The 23,372-nt window shown below is 40.7% G+C and overlaps 1 protein-coding gene across 2 annotated transcripts in view; it reads right to left on the bottom strand.

Moving 5' to 3' along the window:
* The window catches only part of LOC137335092 (death-inducer obliterator 1-like), a 132,245-nt gene that overhangs the window by 20,184 nt on the left and 88,689 nt on the right, over window positions 1-23,372 (bottom strand). For both annotated transcript variants that reach the window (XM_068000200.1, XM_068000201.1), the window contains 5 exons: window positions 10,563-10,692; window positions 7,790-8,303; window positions 3,978-4,131; window positions 1,984-2,073; window positions 522-717 (listed from right to left, as the gene is read on the bottom strand). In XM_068000200.1, the coding sequence (XP_067856301.1) occupies window positions 522-717; window positions 1,984-2,073; window positions 3,978-4,131; window positions 7,790-8,303; window positions 10,563-10,692 (1,084 nt within the window). The remainder of the gene's footprint in view (window positions 1-521; window positions 718-1,983; window positions 2,074-3,977; window positions 4,132-7,789; window positions 8,304-10,562; window positions 10,693-23,372) is intronic.

Here is a 23,372-nt window from a genome sequence, read left to right as displayed (position 1 = left end):
TGTGTGTAACTGGGAAGATGCTATTTACATATTTAATGATCTTATGTATGAGTGCGTAAAGTGCCACAAAGCAATGGGAGGCGTATCTGCATCCTCAGTCACATTGCATTAGACATCTCATCTGTGCTGCTGTGGTAGGGATAGAGGGGAAGAGTTGAGGCCACATCACTTCTGCAAGTCACTCCGGGTCTAGCATACACCCCCCTGTAGCCAGTTTTAGTGGCATTCAGCCTGGCTTTCCACAGATGGTGGAAGGAGCGAGGTTGTGAATATAGTGAGCTCTCACAAGATGGTGCAAAAAAACTCTGGAAAAGGAGAGACAATACCTTTAAACAGGAAATTTCACCCTCAAAGACGATGGCCACTGCATAGGTACGTGTAAGTACACCACGTAGCTGTGTGTTTGGTACAGTGTGTACACACACACATACATATAGCTGTGTTACCAGGTTATCTGTGACTGTACAGTTGATGATCAACTTGCATTTTGCTATTCATGTTTCTAAATAATCTGCTCTTACCTGGGCCCTCAAAAGGTAATAATTTGGAGGGAATCGGGTGATTAGCAGCAAGCGGAATTAGATAGAGGTCCTTGATGTGTCTGGCGTTATTTGCCACCACGCCGAACCGCCCCCGGCTGTTGAAGTAGGAATAGAGTGAGATGTAGGTGACTTCCTCTTCGTCCGTGGCTGGGTGAAAACGAATGAGACAGACTTCCTGCATTGTCCACGGAAAGAAAACAAAAAAAAAAATCACTTAAAACAAAAGCTAGGCTGCAATTACAGTTGTGACCAGTAACTAAATCAGTAGCGACATCTCCACATGGATTCCCTTCCCCACCAAATCTCAACACTTGCATACAGAAAGTTAGGAGCAGGAAGAGGCCATTCAGCCCCTCGAACACTATACTCATTCAATTAGATCATGGCTGATCTGTACCTCAACTCCATTTACCCACCAAAATGTTCCTGCCTGAACACCTCTGCCAGTAGTACTTAAAACCAGTGAGGAATTGTAAACATTCTGATGTGGTTCACAATAGCATCCTCATATCTGCCAAACACAGAAGGCTGAGGACTGTAACAGCTGATATGGCATGTGCTCAAGATCCACATCTTTGGGCAGCCAGTAGCAGTTAATAAGTCTTGTTGGTGGGAGAATGTGTGCTACATATGCAGGCAGGCAAACACCCACGCATTAAAGGGACTTGCAGTGACCAGAGTCAATAGTTTTGTTTTTTTCCCTTGTGTACTAGTTTAGAATTTTAGGCATTCATTTTGAGTATATTACTACAAAGAACAATTTTTATATTCTCCAATTCTAGTACAAAAAGTATTTTATAATGAAAATTGTTGACAAAAGTTTGCAGTAATAGGGATGCTGGAACACACAAAGATTAGTTATTTACAAGAGGAACAGAGATAGAGAATTTCTGTTGTAACATGGTATTTGAAATCAGACCAGCAGTTGCAGTATGCTATGTTACATGTAGCTATCCTGTCTGGTTATATGTAGTTGTACAGTCACAGTATCAGGGTCGTTTTGAAGAATTTGCAGGATGATTTTTTTTATATATAGAAAGTATTCTCCAATTACAATGTTACCAGTGCTGCCACAATCACAAATCTATGCACCAGGTTTTCTAAAGTCAGCATCAGCAAAAGAGATGATGTATACAGCATGCTTCTGGCTCCTTGTGTCTGTCAGAAGAGTGACCCAGAGATTGTTGAATAGATGCTTTTAGCATCAGCTGAAAAGTCTGAATAAATGTTACTTGCAATGGAAAAGTGAAAAGATTATATTTAAGGCTAGACTTTTCTGCATGACAAATGAAATTGAAGAACCAATTCCAACTATAAATCCATGCAAATCCCTAACTCCTAATTATGGAGAGAAAGTAAAATTATGTAATGAAATTTACATGACAACACAAAATCTTTAGCAGATCATAATTATCACACTGACTAAACCACAGTACAATACCTTGGAAAGAGATGACTTCAGTTTTCCTACATAATCCCAGACTGTGTGGGGTGAAATCCTGCCACCAATGTGAATTGTATCTGGCAAATCCTAAGAAAACAACACAAATAGTTACATTTTAAAAATTCAAAAAATAAATAGACTCTGCAACACTGTCAGGGTGGTTTAGATCATTGACAAAGGCAAGAGCTAAATTTGCTGCTAAAAATGCTATATTTCATCTAAAAATAAGGACAGAGGACAGGTGACCGCCCGCTGTTATCACTAACAATCTGCCCTCAGGAATAGATGGAACTAGGGATCTCCTCCTCTTGATCATCTTTATTTGCTTATGCATGCATGCCTTTTGTTGAATATAATTTTTCTACTGATTTTATGCTATGACCAGAATCCAAGACTTAATATGCAAATCTATCAGTTAACATCTTGGGTGGAAAACTCGATTAGAAAAGCAGACAATCCCCTTTCATAGGGCCGAGGAGGAAATGACCTTGGCCCTAGTGCTGCACGTGAAACTATTCTCCCCCCAATATCGACAATGAATCCGAGCTGACTGGAATTGATGTAAATTACTTCATATCTATTGGCTGTGCAAAGTTCTGCTTTGCAGTAACGAATAAAACAGAGAAAATGATACCTCAAAATTGGTGACAACTGCTAGGATGGATGTGACAAAAGATAAAATTCTGGCCTGGTTTCTTGTTGACAATTAAGTCCACAAATGCTTTAATTTATAAAGAATGTCAGATTTGAGAATAATCAGTCGGAGCAGGGGGAGAAAAAGTAAAGTGAGTGAGGGTGACAGTTAACAATTTTAAAATTATCGGTAGCCATGTCTTTTTCTTCCCTCCCACTTGGGCCATTTTGCAATAATTAGGTTTTAAACTTACAATAAAAGAAGTATGTCCAAAGTTTTAATTTTAAAAGCCTCGTCAGGAGGCCACCAAAAACAAGATGCATCACTTCAAACTGAAACGTGGAAAAGGTTTTAAAAATAAAGGTCTCAAAGTAACTACTCCAACCTTGATCGAATTATTTTCAGGATTAAATAAAATCCTGATATCACTACACATCAAATGACCTGGGAAAATATCAATGCTTGTAAAGTTACGCAGTTCAATACAGGAGACCGTTAGCCAACAAAAGACAGAAAACAGTAACTTTAAAAACTCCTTAAGTTGGTGCAGAAAGAGTGACACACTGGAACTGCACTCTCATCATCTCAATCACCTTAATACAACTTATGCTGTGTGCTATCCTAATGTAGCTGAGATGCACTAAACTTTGTGTCTCTGTGATGTACGTAATTTGAAACTCAGCTTCTAGTTTCCGCATTCAGTCCCAGAGCACAAACACTATTCAGGGCTGTTCTAAACTCTTGATGTTTCTCCTGGCTCCACAGCGTCCAGAGAAGTGATTAGTGGAAGAATTTATTTGTGTTTAATATCTTTGTACTCATGTTTCTTAACAGATTAAAAAAAATGTTCAATCATTATTAATCCTAAAAAATTAAGCAGGATCTAATTCCTCCCCGCCCCCAGCAGATTACAGCGGCTAAGAATAATTTAATAATCTTAAAATCAGCAGTGTGAACAGAGTGAAGGATCCTCTGGCTGTTCCCAAATCAGTGCAGGAGAGCTCCCTCAGAGCCAGCATACTCATTTGACTTCCACACGCACACTTCCAAGCAGGTGTGGCTAGATAGCAGTCAGGATTGGGAACTCACTGATTTTTCTCTCCCTAGCCTTGGGGCATTGAGGCCAATGTCCTACCCCAGCTGCCACCTCAGCACAAACTGAGTTTAGGACGGAGCTCAGCAGGGATACCCTTCATGGTATATTGTCCAAAGAGCATTCACTGTCTGGGTCTAACACAGGAAGCTTGGTCAGTTAGGTAAAATGCTGCATGTGGAACTTTACACCAGCAACGTGTCAGCGCCTTCTGAAGGGAGAAAACTAGAGGGGGGGGGGGGGAAAGAGAGGAGAATTTCTTACCTCTACGAGATAGTCAATAGATCCAGAGACTGGGTAGGCTTTAGTGACAAACTTTGCCACACCATGCATATTGATAAATCCTTTCCAAATCGCATCCAGGTGAGAGAGAAACAACGAAGTGTCCAATTCCACATGAGCCTTTGACTCTGAAACTCTGTAACAGAAACAACAAAGTCAGTCAGTCAGCCCTATCACAACAGTGACAACGCCTCATATACGGCACATCTGGTGGAAAATATACCCATGGTATATTTTCTATTAATTTTAGAATCAGCATTCAAATATTGTCCTCATTGTAACATCCAGGTCAGATGTTCAAAATTAAGACAATGCCTAAATTAAACTACTTGCTGTCCTTGTGAGCCCTCACAATGGGTTTTGGTTTGCTTTTGGAAATTTTCTTCAATAATGAAAACTCTAGTGGAAAGAATGATGGGTCAACGAAACATTACCTTGTCTTTTCTCTTTCCAGATGCTAATCGAAACATAGGAATTGCTAGACAAAAAAAGACCAAGGTCCACCTAGTTCTCCTTCTACCATCCTGGTAGTCGGATGATACAATGATAATGGAGTTATTTGACTAATCAGAGCAATCAATCTCTATCAGTCTCCAACAGACCCAGACATGAGGTGAGGAAAACCCCCAGTGGAGGAGGGCTTTGGGAACCATAGGTCCAAAATCACCTGTTCCTCCCAATCATGCTACACTTACCACATGTCATGTCTCAAATTACTCATATACTGTATCCCAAAATAGTGTTTTCTGAAAGAAATCTATCTCATTTGCATTTGAATGAATCAATACTAACTGTTTCCACCATCTCCCTCTGGAGCCTGTTCCATAGATTGACCACTCGCTCACTGAAATATTGGGAGCAGTATTAACCTAACCCGCCCCGTCGGGAAACCGATATTGGGTGGGGTGTAAAATCAGCATTCCACCTGATTTGGTGGATTTCTCGCCCTGCGAGTTAGGTTAAAATTAGCCCCATTGTTTCCGCAGATTAGTTTTGAATCTTCCCCCCCCTTCAAGGTCAGGCCGTGTCCTCTGGGTCTACTGTTCTGGACAAGGTGAAATAGCTTGTAATTATCTAGTCCCTTTAGAATCCTAAAAACAGCAATCTCTCAATGTTCTCTTTTCCAGTGAGAACATGCCCAATTTACATAATCTCTCCTCATAATCCAATCCCTCCAGCCCCTCAATCATTGTGGTTGCTCTCTACTGTATTCTTTCAACAGCTGCAATATCCTTCTTGTGCTGCAGCAACCAGAACTGTACATAATTTTCCAAGTGTGGTCGCACCAAAGATTTATAAAGTGGCACGATTAACTATTTTGGCTCAATATCAACCTTTTAATGCATCTCAACATCAGAGTTTCTTCACTCATTGCCACCGAGCATTGCTGCGATAGCTTCAATTTATTGTCAATCAGGACCCCCAGATCACTTCAATTTTCCATGCACGTTATTTTCTTCCCATCTTAGTAATAGTCCCTTCCTGGATTTTTTGTCCCCGTGTGAAGCACTTTGCATTTCTCTACATTAAATTTCATCTGCCACCTGTCTGCACAATTCCCAAGTATATTCAAATCCTCCTGCAACTTATCCTGTTCAGCTTTGCAATCTACAACCTTCATTAGCTTCGTAGCATCTGTAAATTTAGCCACTATGCTTGTAACTCCTAGCTCCAGATCATTTAGAGAGAGATATTAAACAAAAAAAAAGAGGTCCCAAAACAGACCCCTGTGGGAACCCACTGGTATCATTCTCCCAGTCTGATGACAATTCCTGCACCACATCCCCTGGGTTCTATCGGTCAACCAATCACGCATCCACTGTAAAATATTTCCACTGATTCCTGCTTCTTTATTTTCAGTACCAGCCTTTCCAGAGGAATTGTATCAAAGGCCTTACTGAAATCCAAGTAACCACATCCACTGCCCTATCCCTATCAAGTTCCTTTGTCACACTCTCAAAGAAAACCAGTAAGTTAGACTGACAATACCTGTCCTTCATGAATCCATATTGGCTCTTCTATGATTTTATTTCAATCCAGAAATTCCATATTATATTTAATAAGGGTTTCCATAACTTTACCCACAATTGACGTCAAACTCATTGATCTGTAGTTTCTTGAGTCACTTTTGCTACCTTTTTAAAATTGAACTAATTTTTGCTGTGTATTTACATAGGAGCAGAAGTAGACCATTCAGCCCCTCTGCTATTCAGTTAGATCATGGCTGATCTATACCTCAACTTCATTTGCCCATCTTAGCTCCCTGTCCCTCAATACCCTTACCTAACAAAAGTATTTCGATCTTGGTCTTGAAAGCTCCAATTGTCCCAGCAGCCACAGTCTTTTGGGGGAAGGGTGTTCCAGATTTCTACATTGCCAACACGTTCAGTGTTTTTTTTAAATGAAAACTCTCTTACATGGTAGTAAGAAACACAGGATGAGCTTCACCAGATGCCACACTAGAAAGAACTAGAGCAGCTCTGGCTTCCTCAGCAATACTAAGCTCTACCCCCTACCCCTTGAATCCCAGTCCCTCAATGCCTCAAATTTAAAATTCTCATCCTTGTGTTTAAATCCCTCTATGGTCTCCTCCAGCCTTATAACCTCTCCGTTTCTGATTCTGGCTTCTCGTGCGTCCCATTTTCCTTCACCCCACCATTGGCAGCTATGCCATCAGCTGCCTAGGCCCCATGCTCTGCAATTCCTTCCCTAAACCCCTCTGCATCTCCCTTTCCTTCTTTAAGACCTTCCTTAAAACTACTACTTTGACGAAACTTTTGATTATCCCTCCTAATCTCTTCTTTTGTTCGGCGTTGGTTTCTCATAACTTCGATGAAGTTGTTGTTGAAACGATTCTTAGAAAAAAGCGAAAGTGGATATAAATTTGTCCCCAACTGGTACTCTTACCTAGCAGCAGTAAGGTGCTGTACTGTGGTCAGATCTAAATTTGGAATGGTCACCAAACTACTGAAATATTTGCTTCAATGCAAGGAAAGGAAATTTACAGATGACTTCCTGATTGCTGTACTCGTGTACAGTACAGTATACTGGTTGTAAGGGAACTCTCCTAGACTTGATTTGAGAAACACAAAATGCCCTTCTTCCAAGGGTTAATCATTGCACAGCTCATTACATTTTTAGCCAGCACATTCCTATCAGTCAAGCCTTCTCTGTATGGGAAGAATCCTGTTCAACTTTGTTGAGCAGGTTGAATATCTTGGAATCCTAAAAGCAAAGGAACAATAATGTGCAAGCCCAAAAGTGTTTTAACAAATGGTCAGAATAATTAATCCAAATCTTTAATGTTGAATTTATAGTTTTTGGTTATAACTGGGGAATTTAGGATGGGGGAGAAAGAGTAGGGACCATAAGTTGTTCTTGATATGAGCTCAACAGAAAGAGAAGAAATTAGCTTAGGTTGTGTAAAGCCGGTAGGGATTTCTGGCTCTTGTGCTGAGTTCAATTACAGCCACTCTCTAGGGGCAGCTGTTATCTAGTATTTATTTTGAATCTCAGTGGTTATATGCATTAGGTATGTGTTGTATTGACAGTTGGTACATTTTTAATCATAACAAAAGTTGCCTAAAAGCACTAGTGAGATCTAACAGCAATGTTTAGACACAGCTGGATGGATGGATGGATGAACAGTAGTGTAAGCACAAGTCACCACAGCTTCTTGTTTGAAAGGAATTTATCACCTTTTTGGAATTACTTTGTATGTAAATCTAGCCTGAATATTGTTCTGACAGGTGGCTTTGGGTTGCTAGGGCTCTCTCCTTATGATCCTTACACACCTTACTGTTGTTGATGCTGCATAGTTTTGCTCAGGTACAGTTGATGGTTTTGTCAGTATGGATTTGGGAGCTGCAGATGTCAAAATGGATTTTGGCGTCTCCTCCTCCTTCTTTTCACCACCAAAAGTTCTCACCCTTACCGTCTCAGAACCTGTGATATCAGCCGAAGATGTTGATAATATAGTTTCGGGGACATTGGAGGTGCTAAATGAAGAACCTACAGTGATAGATGCTGTATCTGTCCCGGCAGCTCTAGTTGGCTTACTGGCTGGTGATACGAAAGAATTGCTGACAGATTTTGAAGTGGGCTGTGAAGTAACTGCATCAGTAGCTACAGGGGCTACTGATGGAGTGGGAAGAGAGGTCACTTCTTGTGTTGAAACAGTCACTGTTGCTTTGTCTTGTTCTTGCTGACGTCTCACATCAGGCCTGGGTTTCAATTTTGGTTCTGTTTTTTTGGTTACCACTTTTGGCTTCTTAGGCACTGGTTCATCGTCTGAGACTTGAACTTTACCTAAAAAGGAGCATGAAAATCACAGGTGAGTTAAAGATTTGGGGTTAAGTTAAATACAGATGTGGCTTGTTCTATAGTTTATCTGCATTATTCCTGAAATGAATTCACAACCACTTTACTGTGTCCACCATTCCCTGAAACTAAAGTTCCTAAACATGCCAGTTGATCTCCTGTGACTTTGCACAAAGACAAAATAAAAAACATTTTTGGAATTAGGCCTCATCAGTTAACAGGGCTTGTTCATGAATTGAGTTCCATATTCATCTGGGAACCTAAGGCTTGACCAGATCCAGGCCTTCAACCCAGTAAAAAGTTAAATTAGAACTTGAATTAAAAATTATTCCAACTTATTTAAACTTTCAGTGCAAGTGCAATGGCTATCTTTTGTTTTTGTTATGAAATAAGATAGTTGGATCTGATTGGTCTCTGCTAACCACATGAGCAATATCAACGTGTGGTGAGCATGGACTAATTATAAAGCAATATTAAATAATATGGACGCAACTTTTCACGGCCTCACACGAGTGGGGCCTCGCACGCAATGGGCAGTTTATCCACAAATTATGGGTGCAGTGCCCACGATTTTCTGTCCATCAATGTCATGGATGGAACACTGCAAGTAAAATGCCCCGACTTTCTGATAAGTTGCCTGCTGTGTGCGAGGCCCTGCAGGGCCTCAGAAGGTTCCATCCTATATTTATTCGGATATACAGGTTACTTTTTTAAGATTACATTTGCATCACTGCTGATCAGGCTCCATAAGCGATTAGTTTGAGGCAGATTTTTGCATAACATAAGCCTACTAAAGTAGAAGAATGTTCCGTTGCGTTTTAGATACATGCCTAGGGAAAGTATTTTCAAAGTATGCTAAGGACTGAATACTGTCGCATGGGTCCTCACATGACAGACCAACATCCAGACAGTATTTTTTACACGGCGAGTTGTTATGATCTGGAATGCACTGCCTGAAAGGATGGTGGAAGCGGATTCAATAGTAACTTAAAAGTGAATTGGATATAAACTTTATGACTATATATATATTATATATTTATTCTGCAGGGCTCAGTACTAAGTCTCTTGTGGTATATATCAATGATTTAGACTTAAAATGTAGGGGCCATGACTAAGAAGTTTGCAAATGATACAAAAATTGGCTGTATGGTTGATAGTGAGAAAGAAAGCTGTAGACTGCAGGAAGATATCAATGGACTGGTCAGGTGGGCAGAAAAGTGGCAAATGGAATTCAATCTGGAGAAGTGTGAGATAATGCATTTGGGGAGGGCAAACAAGGCAAGGGAGTATACAATAAATAGGAGGATACTGAACAGTGTAGAGGAACAGAGGGACCTTGGAGTACATGTCCATAGATCCCTGAAGGTAGCAGGACAGGTGGTTAAGGCAGCATCCGGGATACTTTACTTTATTAGCCGAAGCACAGAATATAAGAGCAGGGAGGTCATGCTAGAACTGTATAAAACACTAGTTAAGCCACAGCTTGAGTACTGCGTACAGTTCTGGCCACCACATTACAGGAAAGATGTGATTGCAGTAGAGAGGGTACAGAGGAGATTTACGAGGATGTTGCCACGACTGGAGAATTTTAGCTATAAGGAAAGATTGGATAGACTGGGGTTGTTTTCTTTGGAACAGAGGAGGCCGAGGGCAGATTTAATTGAGGTATATAAAATTACGAAGGGCCTAGATAGAGTGGGTAGGAAATTCCTATTTCCCTTAGCAGAGAAGTCAATAACCAGGCAGCATAGATTTAAATAAATTGGTAGAAGGACTAGAGAAAGTTTTTCACCCAGAGGGTGGTGGGGGTCTGGAACTCATTGCCTGAAAAGGTGTTAGAGGCAGAAGTCCTCATCACATTTAAAAAGTACTTGGATATGCACTAGAAGTGCCGTAACCTACAAGGCTACGGACCAAGAGCTGGAAGGTGGGATTATGCTGGACAGCTCTTTATCGGCCAGCACAGACACAATGAGCCAAAAGGCCTCCTTCTATTATTTCTATGATTCCATGCAAAGGGAAAACATGCTGGGCTATGGGAAAGAGCAGGGGAGTGGGTCTAATTGGACAGCTCTTTCAAAGAGCCAGCCGACACGATGGGCCGAATGGCCTCCTTTTGTGTTGTATGATTCTATATATTTCATTAACGTAGTGATGAGTGAGGCTGCACAAATTCTGGCTTTGTTCACACACCAGTACACTGATGAGTGTTCATAACAAATCCTAAAATGTTTTTGTGCTGTTTACCTGTACAGATTCTGCAGTTCAGATCAAATAGGTGAGCTCGGTGTTCATCTGTTGTATCTTTAAGCATGCTGTTGAAGATGTCAGGTAGTGGAAAACTGGTCTTCTGAGCAGGACGAGTATCTTCCTGCTCCTAAGAAACACACACAAACTTCAACCATAATGAAAGGCACTGGACAACTGTAGTAAAAATACAATGCTGCACTTGCAACTACTGTGATATCCAGTGTATAAATTCAAATTGCACATTAGCACAACCTAAAGCGTATTTACTGGAGTGGAATCTAAAATAGTTAAACAATTTACACATCAGATATTTAGGGAACAGATATAGCAAATTAGGATGTGTTCTTCCATTGTTTTCTCATTTTCAATTTTTTTCTTTAATCCATGAAGTTTGTCTTCTTTATTCTGCAATAGTCAGTTAATTATGAATTTTCTATTCTTGTCACCAGATGACTTTTGGCTGCACACTGAATTTGTCAGTTAATCTTGCCACTAGTTACTGTAAATGAGAACACAGATTGCTCAGTGTCTCCATTTTGCTAGTGACTTCCTAGTGCCAATGACACCACTATCCAGTATATTCCAGGGATGGGCAATAAATGCAGGCTTCGCCAGCGATCCCCACTTCCCGAAGAATGATGAGAAACAATTCTTTGGACCACTGATTTCTGTGGAAATTATATTGAGCTGAGCCATTTATCAGTGAACTGATTTTTATAAAAGTTGAATTCTGTTGTGCGTTCAACCTAAATTATAATGATCTGGAAGAAATCTGAAGTAGAGAAAGAGGTCTGCAAGCTTAAGTATCACCCTCTTGTAGCTAGACATCTCCCCCAATTTTCTCTTCTCCTGAAGGCAGTGACTAAAACTGGGATGGGGTTCCACAAGCACAGACACGGCCTCCCAGTATCTCATTAAAATGGCCGGTCATGTGTGAGACCAGACCGGTCTCACCGAGTGGAGGCAAGCTGCAGGGAAATCTCAGTTAAGCCAAATTTTGTCATCAACACATATACACTTTCTATCAAAGTTCACTGGAAAATACAACAGTGTAGGAACCAGGCCAGCCAATGCTCACCCATCTGGAGTGAAATTCATTTTATTCTAAAAGTCTAACCCATTCTGATGAATCTCAAATTTAAAAATTAAACATAACTCCATTAAGCCAGATCGTATCTTCTCATTTTTCCCTGCCACCAGGCTACACATGCCTTGGTATGATCATTGCATTTGGTGAGGCCAGTAGGATTACAGGACTCAGGCAAGAGATGGCAGCGGAGCAGACTGTCCTTTGTTTGCGGCTCATCGCCACAATCGCACATCACCGAGTTACTGTCATTGTAATTCCATAAGCTTAAATGGGTCTATGATCTGTCTCACTGTTTTTTGAAATCAAATGTCACTTTTATCATTTTGCCAATGTTGAAAACTCCAGCAAAATCCAAGGGATTTTTCCCCATCCCTAGCTCTGGGAAACGGAGCCTAACTGTAATATCCCTACAGCCAATCAGCACAGACCAATGAATGAACTTGGAACCTTCCTCGGCAATATGACTTAGTGACAAACCTCAAATTATATTTACCCACTTGGGCACTGGTGATTTCCAAATAATTTTAAATATAATAAGCAGCTTGATAGAAGAGTTAGCTTCATTCACCATTCACAGTACAAAAAGATTTATCAGTATTTTACTCTATCCATTGATCCATTTTATGGCAGCAAAAGGTAGATCATGGAGAAAAAATCTAACAATGACTGGAAGCAGCTGAGAGAAAAGATTATAAAGAATGAAATCTGTAAAAGCAGGTAAAAGCAATGGTAAAACTGGATTAATAATAACTTCAGGAAAGACCCACAGGGTTCAGCTACAGAACACCATGGAAAAGTTAATTGGGACAAATAACAAAAATCTTACAGATGAACAATTAGGAAAAGGCAGGGTAAAGGCCACTGAAAACGAATGTGCATAATGTAAAAGAAACAGTATGGGAAAGGCATATACAGTTACTTAGTGTGCTCTGGTCAACATTCCCTTTGATGCGGGTTCATACTTTGATGATGGAACAAATTTGCTCTAATGGAACTTAGATCAAATATGAAGGCCCAACCTGATTGCAGTTCTTCACTAATTACTGCTGGTAATGCCACACAGTGAACTTTTGGTTACTTTATTACCAAACATCTTCCAAAATTAATCATGCACAAACCTTTTACCCCACTGGCTAATTCATGTTTAGGATTGAGTGGGCCAGTGTCCAGCAGTCGTGGTGTGCTACTGTTCCATTTTATATTTACGTTCCCTCAAAGCTGGTTTCTTAAGCAACCATATTTTTGACTGAAATTATTAAATTGTTTTCAGTTTTGGTATTCACAAAATACAGAAAGAACCCTTTGTATACAAATATCTTTGTAGAGGTATGAACAGTGTGCATTCAAGTGTTCATACATGGTGAACACAGCTTTTTATTGTGTCAGGGTAGGTATCTAGCAGTACACTTTAGCACCCGCAGATAGTTTATCTAACTAGTTACATATTCTTTAGATTCCTTACTGTACATGTCCAGCTCAAATTATAGTATCTATTCAAGTGATAATGACACCATCTCTACATACTAAACCAGCAGTCCTGTATTATACTAAAAGAAGCTACTAAACATGATGAAAATCAGAACACATTTGGTGGAGCTTGGTTACAATCGAGTCTACAGCACAGAAACAGGCCTTTCAGCCCAACTGATCAATGCTGGCATTTATGCTCCACATGAATCTCCTCCCTCCCTACTACATCTAATCCTATCATATCCTTCTATTCCTTTCTCCCTCATGAGCTTATATAGTTTCCCTTTAAATGCATCTATGCTACTTGCCTCAGCTACTCCTTGTGGCAGCGTGTTCCACATTCTTATCACTCTTTGGGTAAAATAGTTTTGCCTGAATTCCCGATTGGATTTATTAGTGACTATCTTATATTTATGACCTCTAATTTTGGACTCCCCACAAGCTGAAACATTTTCTCTACATCTACCCTATCAAACCCTTTCCTTATCTTAAAGACCTCTATCAGGTTCAGACTGTAATTACAATTAAGATGTTTCCCCACCCCAGGTAAAAAAAAAAACTTGATTCTTCAAAAACCAGTTACAAAACAATGTACTCTGATGTTATTTTAGGTGTTGTTCATGTTCTGGAATAACTGTTGATCCTATTACAGTTCAATTTGAATGTGGAATGTGGCAAGCTGCCAAGGCACAGCCACAATGACAGATATTCATCAACTTTGTGCTCAAGAACACTTGTAGAATTGTCCACACCTCAGCTAACTGCATCAAGATTTTATTAAATATTCACAGGGACAATGAGAAGTAACTGGAATTTGCTTAGAACAGGCCTCAAAGGATTTTTATATTGGGTGTCAATTCTAAAGTCATTGGTCTAACTTGTAATACTTCTCAATCACTAGTGATTTAAAAAAATATTTGTTCTCAGGGTGTAGACAATGCAAACAAGGCTAGATTTATTACCCATCCCTATTTGCCCTGAGATGGTGGTGTTGGTGGTAGTGGGCTTTCCTTGAGTAGTGATTGTCTGAACAACTCAGTGGCTTGCTAGGCCACTTCGGAGGGTATTAGAGAGTCTACCCTGTAATGTGGACTGGAGTCGGGTGTAGACCAGACCAGGTAGAAGTGTCAGATTCCCCTCCCTGAAAAACATTTGGGTTTTTAAAGACAATCCAGCAGCTTGCCATTGTTGTCATGTATCATTTTTTATTCTTATGCTAGCCCAAACAAATTACCAGATATATTAAATTCCATTTCACAACTTGCCATGGTGGGATATAAATTTAAGACCTATAGGTTGCTGGTCCAGACCTGTCTCAGATCATAATCTGAAATACATTTAGATTGTGTTAGGAATTTATAGCTTGCCAGTATTGTAACTGAATATTAGTTTCTGTTGCTACTTGCTGAGAAAGGTTGTCTGCCTGTGTAGGTGGAATACACATCATGTTGTCTACATTGAGACCCTTGCAACCTTTGAAAGGATAATGGTTTTTCTCGGCTCTCTAATTACTTTGAGGAAATATATACGTCTTTGAACTGCTTTCTTGCCCTATAGCATACAAGATGATATTGCAGTCATGATGTATCTAGAATGCAGGCTGTGCGCTGTATTTGGCAGGTCAACGATGTAGCTTCTTGGCTTGTGTGTGGTCACTCTTCCATACTAGGTCAAGCAGTCTCTCGGATTGTGTTGCAGGATTTTTAAAAGACCGACAGAGGTTGGCCTTGCAGCCTACACTTGATTTCATTACCCTCAGTCCTCTACATTCAGTTCAGGTTGACCCTTGGCAAACAAGAGCCTCATTAATGTGTTTAAATGGCCCTTTAAACAATTTTGGCCCAATTTTACAAGATTGGGTGACATTCTACCCATAACCCAAGCTTCTCCCATAAAAGCTGGGCACATAATGGTCTTTGTGATGTAGCTGGCTCCAGATAGTCTTAAAAGCAGAAGTTTTTATTTTTTTCCTCCTGCATTTTTGTTTTCTTGGCTGCATTTTTATCCATGCATGAGGTGGTTTTCTTAGGAAGGCCTTCATTTTTTTTTACACTTTGGTCTTTTTAACCCTACCAATACTTTTCATTATTTTTTGTTTTATGTTTGCTTTGATGTAACATTTTATAAATAGGCAAAGATGGGCATTCTTTGGGGGTTTCCAAACATACTACATAATTAAAAGAGGAAGGAGCATTGATCGCCAAGGTATTTTGGTACTAACCCATCTGTGCAGCCTACACTTTACAAAACAGGCTGACCCCCAGTTGTGCCACCTGTTGCCCAATGATCTGCACACATCTTGATCAGGAATGGCTCTTCCAGTTGAAGTGAAGGTTACCAAGTCATAAAGCCTTCATGCCACCGTACCCTTCCATGTTATACCAAGAGATATCTGGCACACCAGGCAGTCTGCAGTGCACACATGTAGTATGGAAGTAACATCATCACCTATGCTGTGGAAAGGAGACATCAGCTGGAGAAAATGTATAACTTTCACCGAATGGCAGTTCCCTTGAATGCAGAAAGTTGCATTGGTTACTTGTAAAGGCATCAAGGCCCTTCATATCAACCCCATGGCCTCCACGCAGAAAAAGGTTTAGGGCTAGATTTTCCTCAGTAGTGGATTAGCTGACGATATAGCAGTGAATCTGTATTTCTACCCATTAATGTAACTCCATTGAGAGGACCTTCATTACATATTCATCGTGGATACCCAATGCTAATAGGGTCCTGTGTAGGCAGCTATCCTGCCCACCCGGGGAATCCATCGCTGCTGCAGCACTTCCAAGGGTCAAGGCAGCAATTTTGTGTCTAACAATGTGGCTTACTGAAATTTCTGAGGGTACTGCTTCTTCAAGACATCGAGCCTAGAAATTTGAAGACTCCATTTGAGGTGTTATTGTCTGTAATGCAGCAAAGAAGCACCAGCTATATGGCCTAGAGGCAACAATGTGATTGTGGGAGCGAGTGCCACTTCCAGCAACCCCCACATGGCTATTCAATACCAAAATAAATTCACTGACATCGTTGGGGCAGCCAAGGGTAACAGAAGGTAGTCATATCTTGCAACAACGAACTGTGATAGGCGTGTTTCCAAATTGCAGCCACCTTGTCCTCGCTGCATTAAGTACATCTGCAAACCACCACCTACATACAGGAGATACAATAACCTTCACAACCCCCTCCTCCCTGTTCATGTTCTTTTACTCACTGCTGGACACATAGGAAAGCAGCGGAAGGCTTGGATAATGGGTATTTCATTGCCAGCACATGTTCTTAACCCCTTTAGAAAACTGAGTTGCATCCTGTATGATAGCACGTAGCGTGCCGTTACTCTACTTTCTTGAGGGGGGAAAACGACCCACAACCAAGAACAAGGTGGTTTCAGCTCAATCAGCAAGACCGTTGCTGCGAATCAGCCAGCCACCTCATAACCTCTTGCCGCGGTAGAAGTAATGGGCTAGGATTGAAAGTGCACACTGCAGGAGGCACTAAAGGGGAGGCACACTAGTGTGCAGGTTGTCAGATTTATTTTCAGTGAAGTGTCTTTGTCATTGATGGAATATGTGCTGAAAGATTTAAGGCAAAGAGGGAGATTACCTGTGTGAAGGAGTAAAAGAACAATCTCCAACTGTGAGCCTGGTATGAGTGGAGGACATTAGCATGCCAGCAAGCAGCTGAATTGCATTTGTTGCAAAATGGGACTGTGAAGGCAGCACTAATTTGGCAGTGAGCAGCATCTTAATTGACACAACTCAGTTACTGAGAGGGAGGCATAGCCTTCTGATGTACCGCCAAGGGGTCATGGTGAAATAACCTGTAATTGGGTCTGCAGATGGAGAGGTAGATATTAGCAGGCAGAGGTCAGAAGCTACCCATGATACCTGTTCAGCCTTGCATCTCTGCAGTGATCCTCATCATAGCAGAGGCAGGAATTAAGAGGCACTCCACTGGTTCCCAAAGCCCAGTCCACACAACTAAACTTTAAAAAAAATTAAATACTTAAAGAAACTTTGACTATGTGCTTAAAAAAATTTAATTTACTTAAAAAATAAAACCTTAAATATGCTTATAATTATTTTTTTTAAAAAAAACTTACCTGCAGCTTGCTCCAGATCGCTTGTGCCTATCAGATTTGCAGCAGATCTAGCCAGGCCTCAATGGCTCTTCCAATGAGGCATTAAAAAAGAGGTGGGATGGGGCAGTTGGGGAGGGGAAAATCAGACAGAGCACCAAGCCAAGCCCCCAGCTGTTATTTACACGTAACAAGACTGGCAAACGGCAGCCAAAGAGGCTCCAAGGCACATTTTTTTGGGATGAAGATTTGGCAGTCAGCTTCTCTGTCCCATTTTATTCCTGATAACACTGCAGAACTGCCTGAAATCAGATGGATTCCCAGAGGGGAATCTAGCTCTGGCGTGCAATTAATGTCTAGGTGGTATCTGACTACACAAATGTCAACATTCACATCGGTAGCCATTTTCCAGGGAGAGACCACGAAAGCCTTCATTTTGTAGCAGTCCACGGTGCCCACATTATTTGAAGGAAAAGCAATACCTCGACCTGGTCACCTCTGCATATTTGCTGATCCTTGGCGATGTAGCTTGGGCATAATGAAAATGTGTGTGCAAAAGGGCGATGATTGTACATAACACTTGAAATGGTACTTCCTAGCGAGGACAGCATTTCCCACCTTAGATTGTGCCATGGTTGATGGGCTCAAGAATGGAGCACAAAATTGAGAAGTAAAGTTACCTTTGATTTCCTCCAAATACCAGCTAATGTCTTCCTCATAACAGTGGTTTAGGTTTTTGGTAAAGCATCTAATGCAATGGTGTATCCAATTTCCTTCTACCATAAACGGTTACAGTATAGCAAGAGGCATCATATAAAGTGCATTTTTCAAGATCCTAAATGTTTTGCTTGAGTTACATTGCCAACTCTTAATTTTATTTAGATTCTATTTATTGTTGTTTGTTTTGAATTGTTACAGGGCACAAGGGAACTACCCTGGCTGGAGAATTATATATAAAATCAATGAATGGAAATCAATATTAACAGCCCCTACTCCATAAAGGACTACATTTCTGTTATCAAGTATATGATCAACAGTGTTCCCTGTCCACTTCTGAAAGATCAGGCGTGCTGAGTGATGCACTAAGCCCATTGGCTGCCACCCTGACAAGCCTTGTTTGAAAAGATCTTGAAGATACAGTGACAATGAGCTGGAAAAATAATCCACTGGAATTGGAACTTCACATTTTTATCTCTGGTGAATACAGGAGGGGTGAAAAAAGGGGAACTTGGAGGTGATGGTGTTCCCATGCACCTGCTGCCCTTGTAGGTGGTGGAGATCACGAGTTTGGGAGGTGTATTCCCCAACATGCCGAGTGATTTTCCAGGATCAACTGATAACTTCCTGTCCAGACAACTAAGCATCATCCAATGGGACCTTAACCAACATGCTCCAATGATAAAATGTTGGCATGGGGCCATGCACTACACAAGTCTTAACAAATTAAGTATTTTAAAACTCAAGGTTATAATTCAGTCACAATGTTACATGGAGCCGTTCTTGCTCCCATGTTTCGCATTGCTTTTTTTGCTCTGCTTGAGGATGGATTTGGTTTGAGAGTCTGTTATGTATGGAGGATAGAATGGTTACGGAATCAGATTACCTACCTACATAGCATTCTTTGTCCTCCCATACCAAGTTTGTTCCTGCTTTCTCCACCTCTCTGATGGGAGTGCTTGAAAATTTGTACATATTTATACACTTATACTGTTCATTTTCTTTGCTGCTACGTTGTTGAAAAGTGGTGGACAAGATGGAAGCAAGTATCTGTAATGTGTCAAGTTATCAAATTTCCATGTCATTTAAGTTGTACTGAGACTGGGGATTTAACTTGAGCGCCTACAGGCAAAGCAAATATGTAACCTTGCAAGCATTACATCTTAATAACAAATTTAAACTGATTTCTGTTAACTGCTTTCTGAAAGTGAGCGTGGATACACTAGCCTAAACATTTACCCCTTTCACCACCGGCGCACTGTGGCTGCAGTGTGTACTACCTACAGGATACACTGCAACAACTTACCAAGGCTTCTTCAGTTGCACCTCCCAAACTCGTGATCTCCACCACCTACAAGGACAAGGGCAGCAGGTGCATGGGAACACCATCACCTCCAAGTTCCCCTCTAAATCACGCACCATCCCGACTTGGACGCATATTGCAGTTCCTTCATCGTCACTAGGTCAAGATGCAGGAACTCCCTAACCAATAGCATAGTAGGAGCACCTGCACTACACGGGCTGCAGCAGTTCACTAACACCTTCTCAGAGCAACTAGGGATGGACAATAAATGTCGGTTTTGCCAGCGATGCCCACATCTCTAGTGTGAATAATTTTTTTAAAAACATAGGCTGTCTTGAGTACAGGTATTAGCTTCAAAAGGTATGGTTTTCCCCAGTTTATATCAGCAGAAAACTTGTTTCATTAATTCTTCAATGTATGCATTTTGCCACTGAGAGCCAAAGTTGTTATTTTAAAATGTGTTCCCATCCAGGAAAGCTATGGAGATCTCAAAATTAGCACCTGTGATGTGAAAAGCCTTGCAATAGTTGCTCATCGTCAGTTCACTCAGATCAACTGTATTCCAAGTCACTGCCAAAGACTGGACTCCAGAACCACCATGGTGTGTTCTTATTTTAGTCTCAAAAGTATCTGAGCAAGCTAAGTACAGTAGTATTTTAATCTGCTGATAAATTATTCTGTTTATGTATCTCTCATAATAACCAATTCATAGTTTAGCATGAGATTTAGCATCCGGCAGTGAGTGCGTTGTTTTCCTACCTGTCAAAGAGATAGAGTAAACTTGCTCCTTCCTGTATAATCCAGTGGTAAAAAAGTAGATGGTTAGCCCTGAGTCGTACTACATCCAACTCACTACCCGCTTAAGATTGTGTTTTGGTTCATAAAAGGTGTGGGCCTGCTCATGGCAGCTGCCTTTTCTGGTGAGCGTATGCAGTATGTTGGGAGAGGGTCTGAAATGTAATGTACCCAGTGTACACAGTACATGGGAGTAGGGTTAGATGGTGGGGGGAGAAAGAGATTGCAACATTCACAAGGCTGCTGTGTTGGAAAATTTTATAGGGTCAAATTTCTGAGATTTTCCTCAGCAGATGACGACCAACCAACAGTTTTGTGGAAGACAAATAAACTAGGAAGAAATCTAAAGTTTCTGTTCGTTGTGCTTAACCTCCAAATAGGAATGGATAGAAAAACAGTCCTTTATTAGAACAGTTACTACCTGCATGTCACTGGTGACAGAATGACAGCACTTTTCCGGTCAGAATTATCCCACGCGGGGAATGGGCTGCTGAAATCACATGTACCACTTTGTATTCAGCTACATTAATCTTATGCCTGCAATGGAACTTATTTCCTTCTCCAGTTTTTTCTACTTACCCCCTTTCCCCTGGAGATGTGTGAAATCAGACACTGAGTCAGAAAGTTCTTAAAAGAAATCCACCATAACTGAACCCATCCTATCCTCACCTATGGTTCTAGCAGAAAGATGATGACAATCACTGTACTACTACCCTCTGGGTTCTAACCAACCAATTACATATCCATTGTAAAATATTTACACTTCATTTATTTTCAGTACTAGCCTTTTCAGAGGGACTGCATTAAATCCAAGTACACCACATCCATTGAATGATTTTATTTCTATCCATATGCTCCATGATCTTTAGTAAAAGTTTTCATAACTTTACCCACAAAAAGAATGTCATATGCACTGATCTATATTTTCCTGGGTCATTTTTGCTACCTTATTGAAAAATAGGAGTAACATCTCCAGTCCCCAGGTACCTCTCCAGTATTCAGTGATTTCTGGAAGATTTGTGCCAGAGTTCCTGTAATTTCCTCACTTAGTTCCTTAAGGATCTTCAGATGCATTTTTTCCAGGCCTCGACAATTTATTCACCCAAAGTTTGCACAACTGTCTGGCAACCATGCCGGCAGTAATGTGTATAGTGTCACAACTTACCTCTGCAACATCCTCTAGTTCCCTTTCCAGATCAAATAAGTTAACTGTCTCGTACTTGGTAAAAACAGGCAAAAAACGTATTTAGCACTTTTGCAGCCTGTGTAGCATCAGTTGTCATGCCCTCACCTGATCCCACTTTCAGGGGACCCATTCCATCCCTCGTTTTTCCTTTTCTCTTAATGTATCTTAAAAAAAATTACTATCCTTCACTTCTCTTGCCATATTCAATTCAAAATTTATCTTCATCACTCTGATGCTTTTTGGTATTGAATCAGTCTCAACTCTGCCATATTCCTTCATGGCCTTAAATGTCTTTTTCTCTTCTTTATGAGTTGTTTAGTAGTCCTGTTCAACCAGGCAGGAGTGCCTTCAAACTTGGTACCTTTGCTCTGCAGGGTACATATTAGATCATTGCATTCAGAATTACCTCCTTGAAGGAACTCCACAGTTCCTTCACTCCCCCAGTCATATTCAAAACCGCCTGGCCCAATCTGACAAGACATCTAAAGCACATAAAGTTGGTCATCTTAAAATCTGTCAATTTTATTTGGGTTTTGGTAATCTCTCCAATTTTTATAATGTCAAATATGATCACCGGTGCTTGAAGGCTTACCCACCTGTGTTGGAGATTTGATCGTCCCTATTACTCCATCAAATCAAAGATGTTTTCTGCCCTTGTTGGCTCTTTTACAAACTGAGTCATAAAACAGTCTTCTATTAACTCCAGAACGCCCTTCCCTGTCTTACCAGTAGAGACATTAGTGTCCCAGTCAATTTCTGGTAAGTTAAAATCTCCAACTACTATAGTTGGTCCCCTTACTAGTCACCTTCCCGATCTCATCCCATAGTTCCAGATCCAGGCTTTCACCTTGGCCTGGGGGTCTATTGCATTCGCCCAATAACAGTTTACCTCTGTTACCATCTATTAATTCTACCCAAAGTGATTGTGGGTTTTGGCCTTTCCTTTTGTACACCCTCTCTCACTTGTGCCTCAATACTGGCCAGCAACGATTCCAATAAAAAGTGTTGATGAATTAGGCAGAATGTTAGGAACTTCGACATGTTGTATGGGTGTACATGGCAGATAACTTCCAATGATCATTCTTTTCAAGGCCCAAATTTTAATGCCCCAACTGTCATTTGATGCAGAAGGCAAAACATGTTGGCCTTTATTGCAAGGGGGTTGGAGTACAAGAGTAAGGAAGTCTTACTGCAATTGTACAGGGCTTTGGTGAGACCACACCTGGAGTACTGCGTACAGTTTTGATCTCCTTATCTAAGGAAGGATATACTTGCCTTAGGGGCGGTCCAACGAATGTTCAATAGATTAGTTCCTGGGATGAAAGGGTTGTCCTATGATGAGAGCTTGAGTAAAATGGGTCTATATTATCGAGTTGAGAAGAATGAGAGGTGATCTCATTGAAACACAAGATTCTGAGGGGGCTTAACAGGGTAGATGCTGAGAGATTGTTTCCCCTGGCTGGAGAGTCTAGAACTAGGGGGCATAGTCTCAGGATAAGGGGCCAGCCATTTAAGACTGAGATGAGGAGGAATTTCTTCACTCATAGGGTTGCGAATCTTTGGAATTCTCTACCCCAAAGGGTTGTGGATGCTGAGATGTTGAGGATATTCAAGGCTGAGAGATAGATTTTTGGACTCCAGGGGATTTAAGGGATATGGCGATCGGCAGGAAAGTGGAGTTGAAGTCGAAGATTAGCCATGATCTTATTGAATGGCAGAGCAGGTTCGAGGGGCCGTATGGCCTACTCCTGCTCCTAATTCTTATGTTCTTAAGGTAAAGCACATAAATTTATTAGTTAAGAATCCATGTGAGACACACATGGACACAGAATTTTAAAAAACTAAAATTTTAATACACTTTGAAAGATAACTTTTCTTGTATGTGCCCCACTATGTAATATGCAGGACAACACTTATGAATTAACATTTTATGAATGAATGATTTTAATCAATTCATGATCGATGACTGCATGAAGAATTAAATATAAAACTATTATATTTTCTCTGTAAATAGACGAGTAAATGTAAAAATTTGGGAACTGATAAACCACTAAACTGCTTCTGTGTAAATCACACACAAACTCACTGGAAATTCTTACAGCATATGAGCAGGGAAGAGGCAAAGAGAAAAGCAGCAAGCACGCGCATGTGAGTAAGAGAGATCAGGCAAC

Source organism: Heptranchias perlo, chromosome 19 (genome assembly GCF_035084215.1).
Source record: "Heptranchias perlo isolate sHepPer1 chromosome 19, sHepPer1.hap1, whole genome shotgun sequence".
NCBI classification, from domain to species: Eukaryota; Metazoa; Chordata; class Chondrichthyes; order Hexanchiformes; family Hexanchidae; genus Heptranchias; species Heptranchias perlo.
This window is presented reverse-complemented; position numbering and strand designations above follow the sequence as displayed.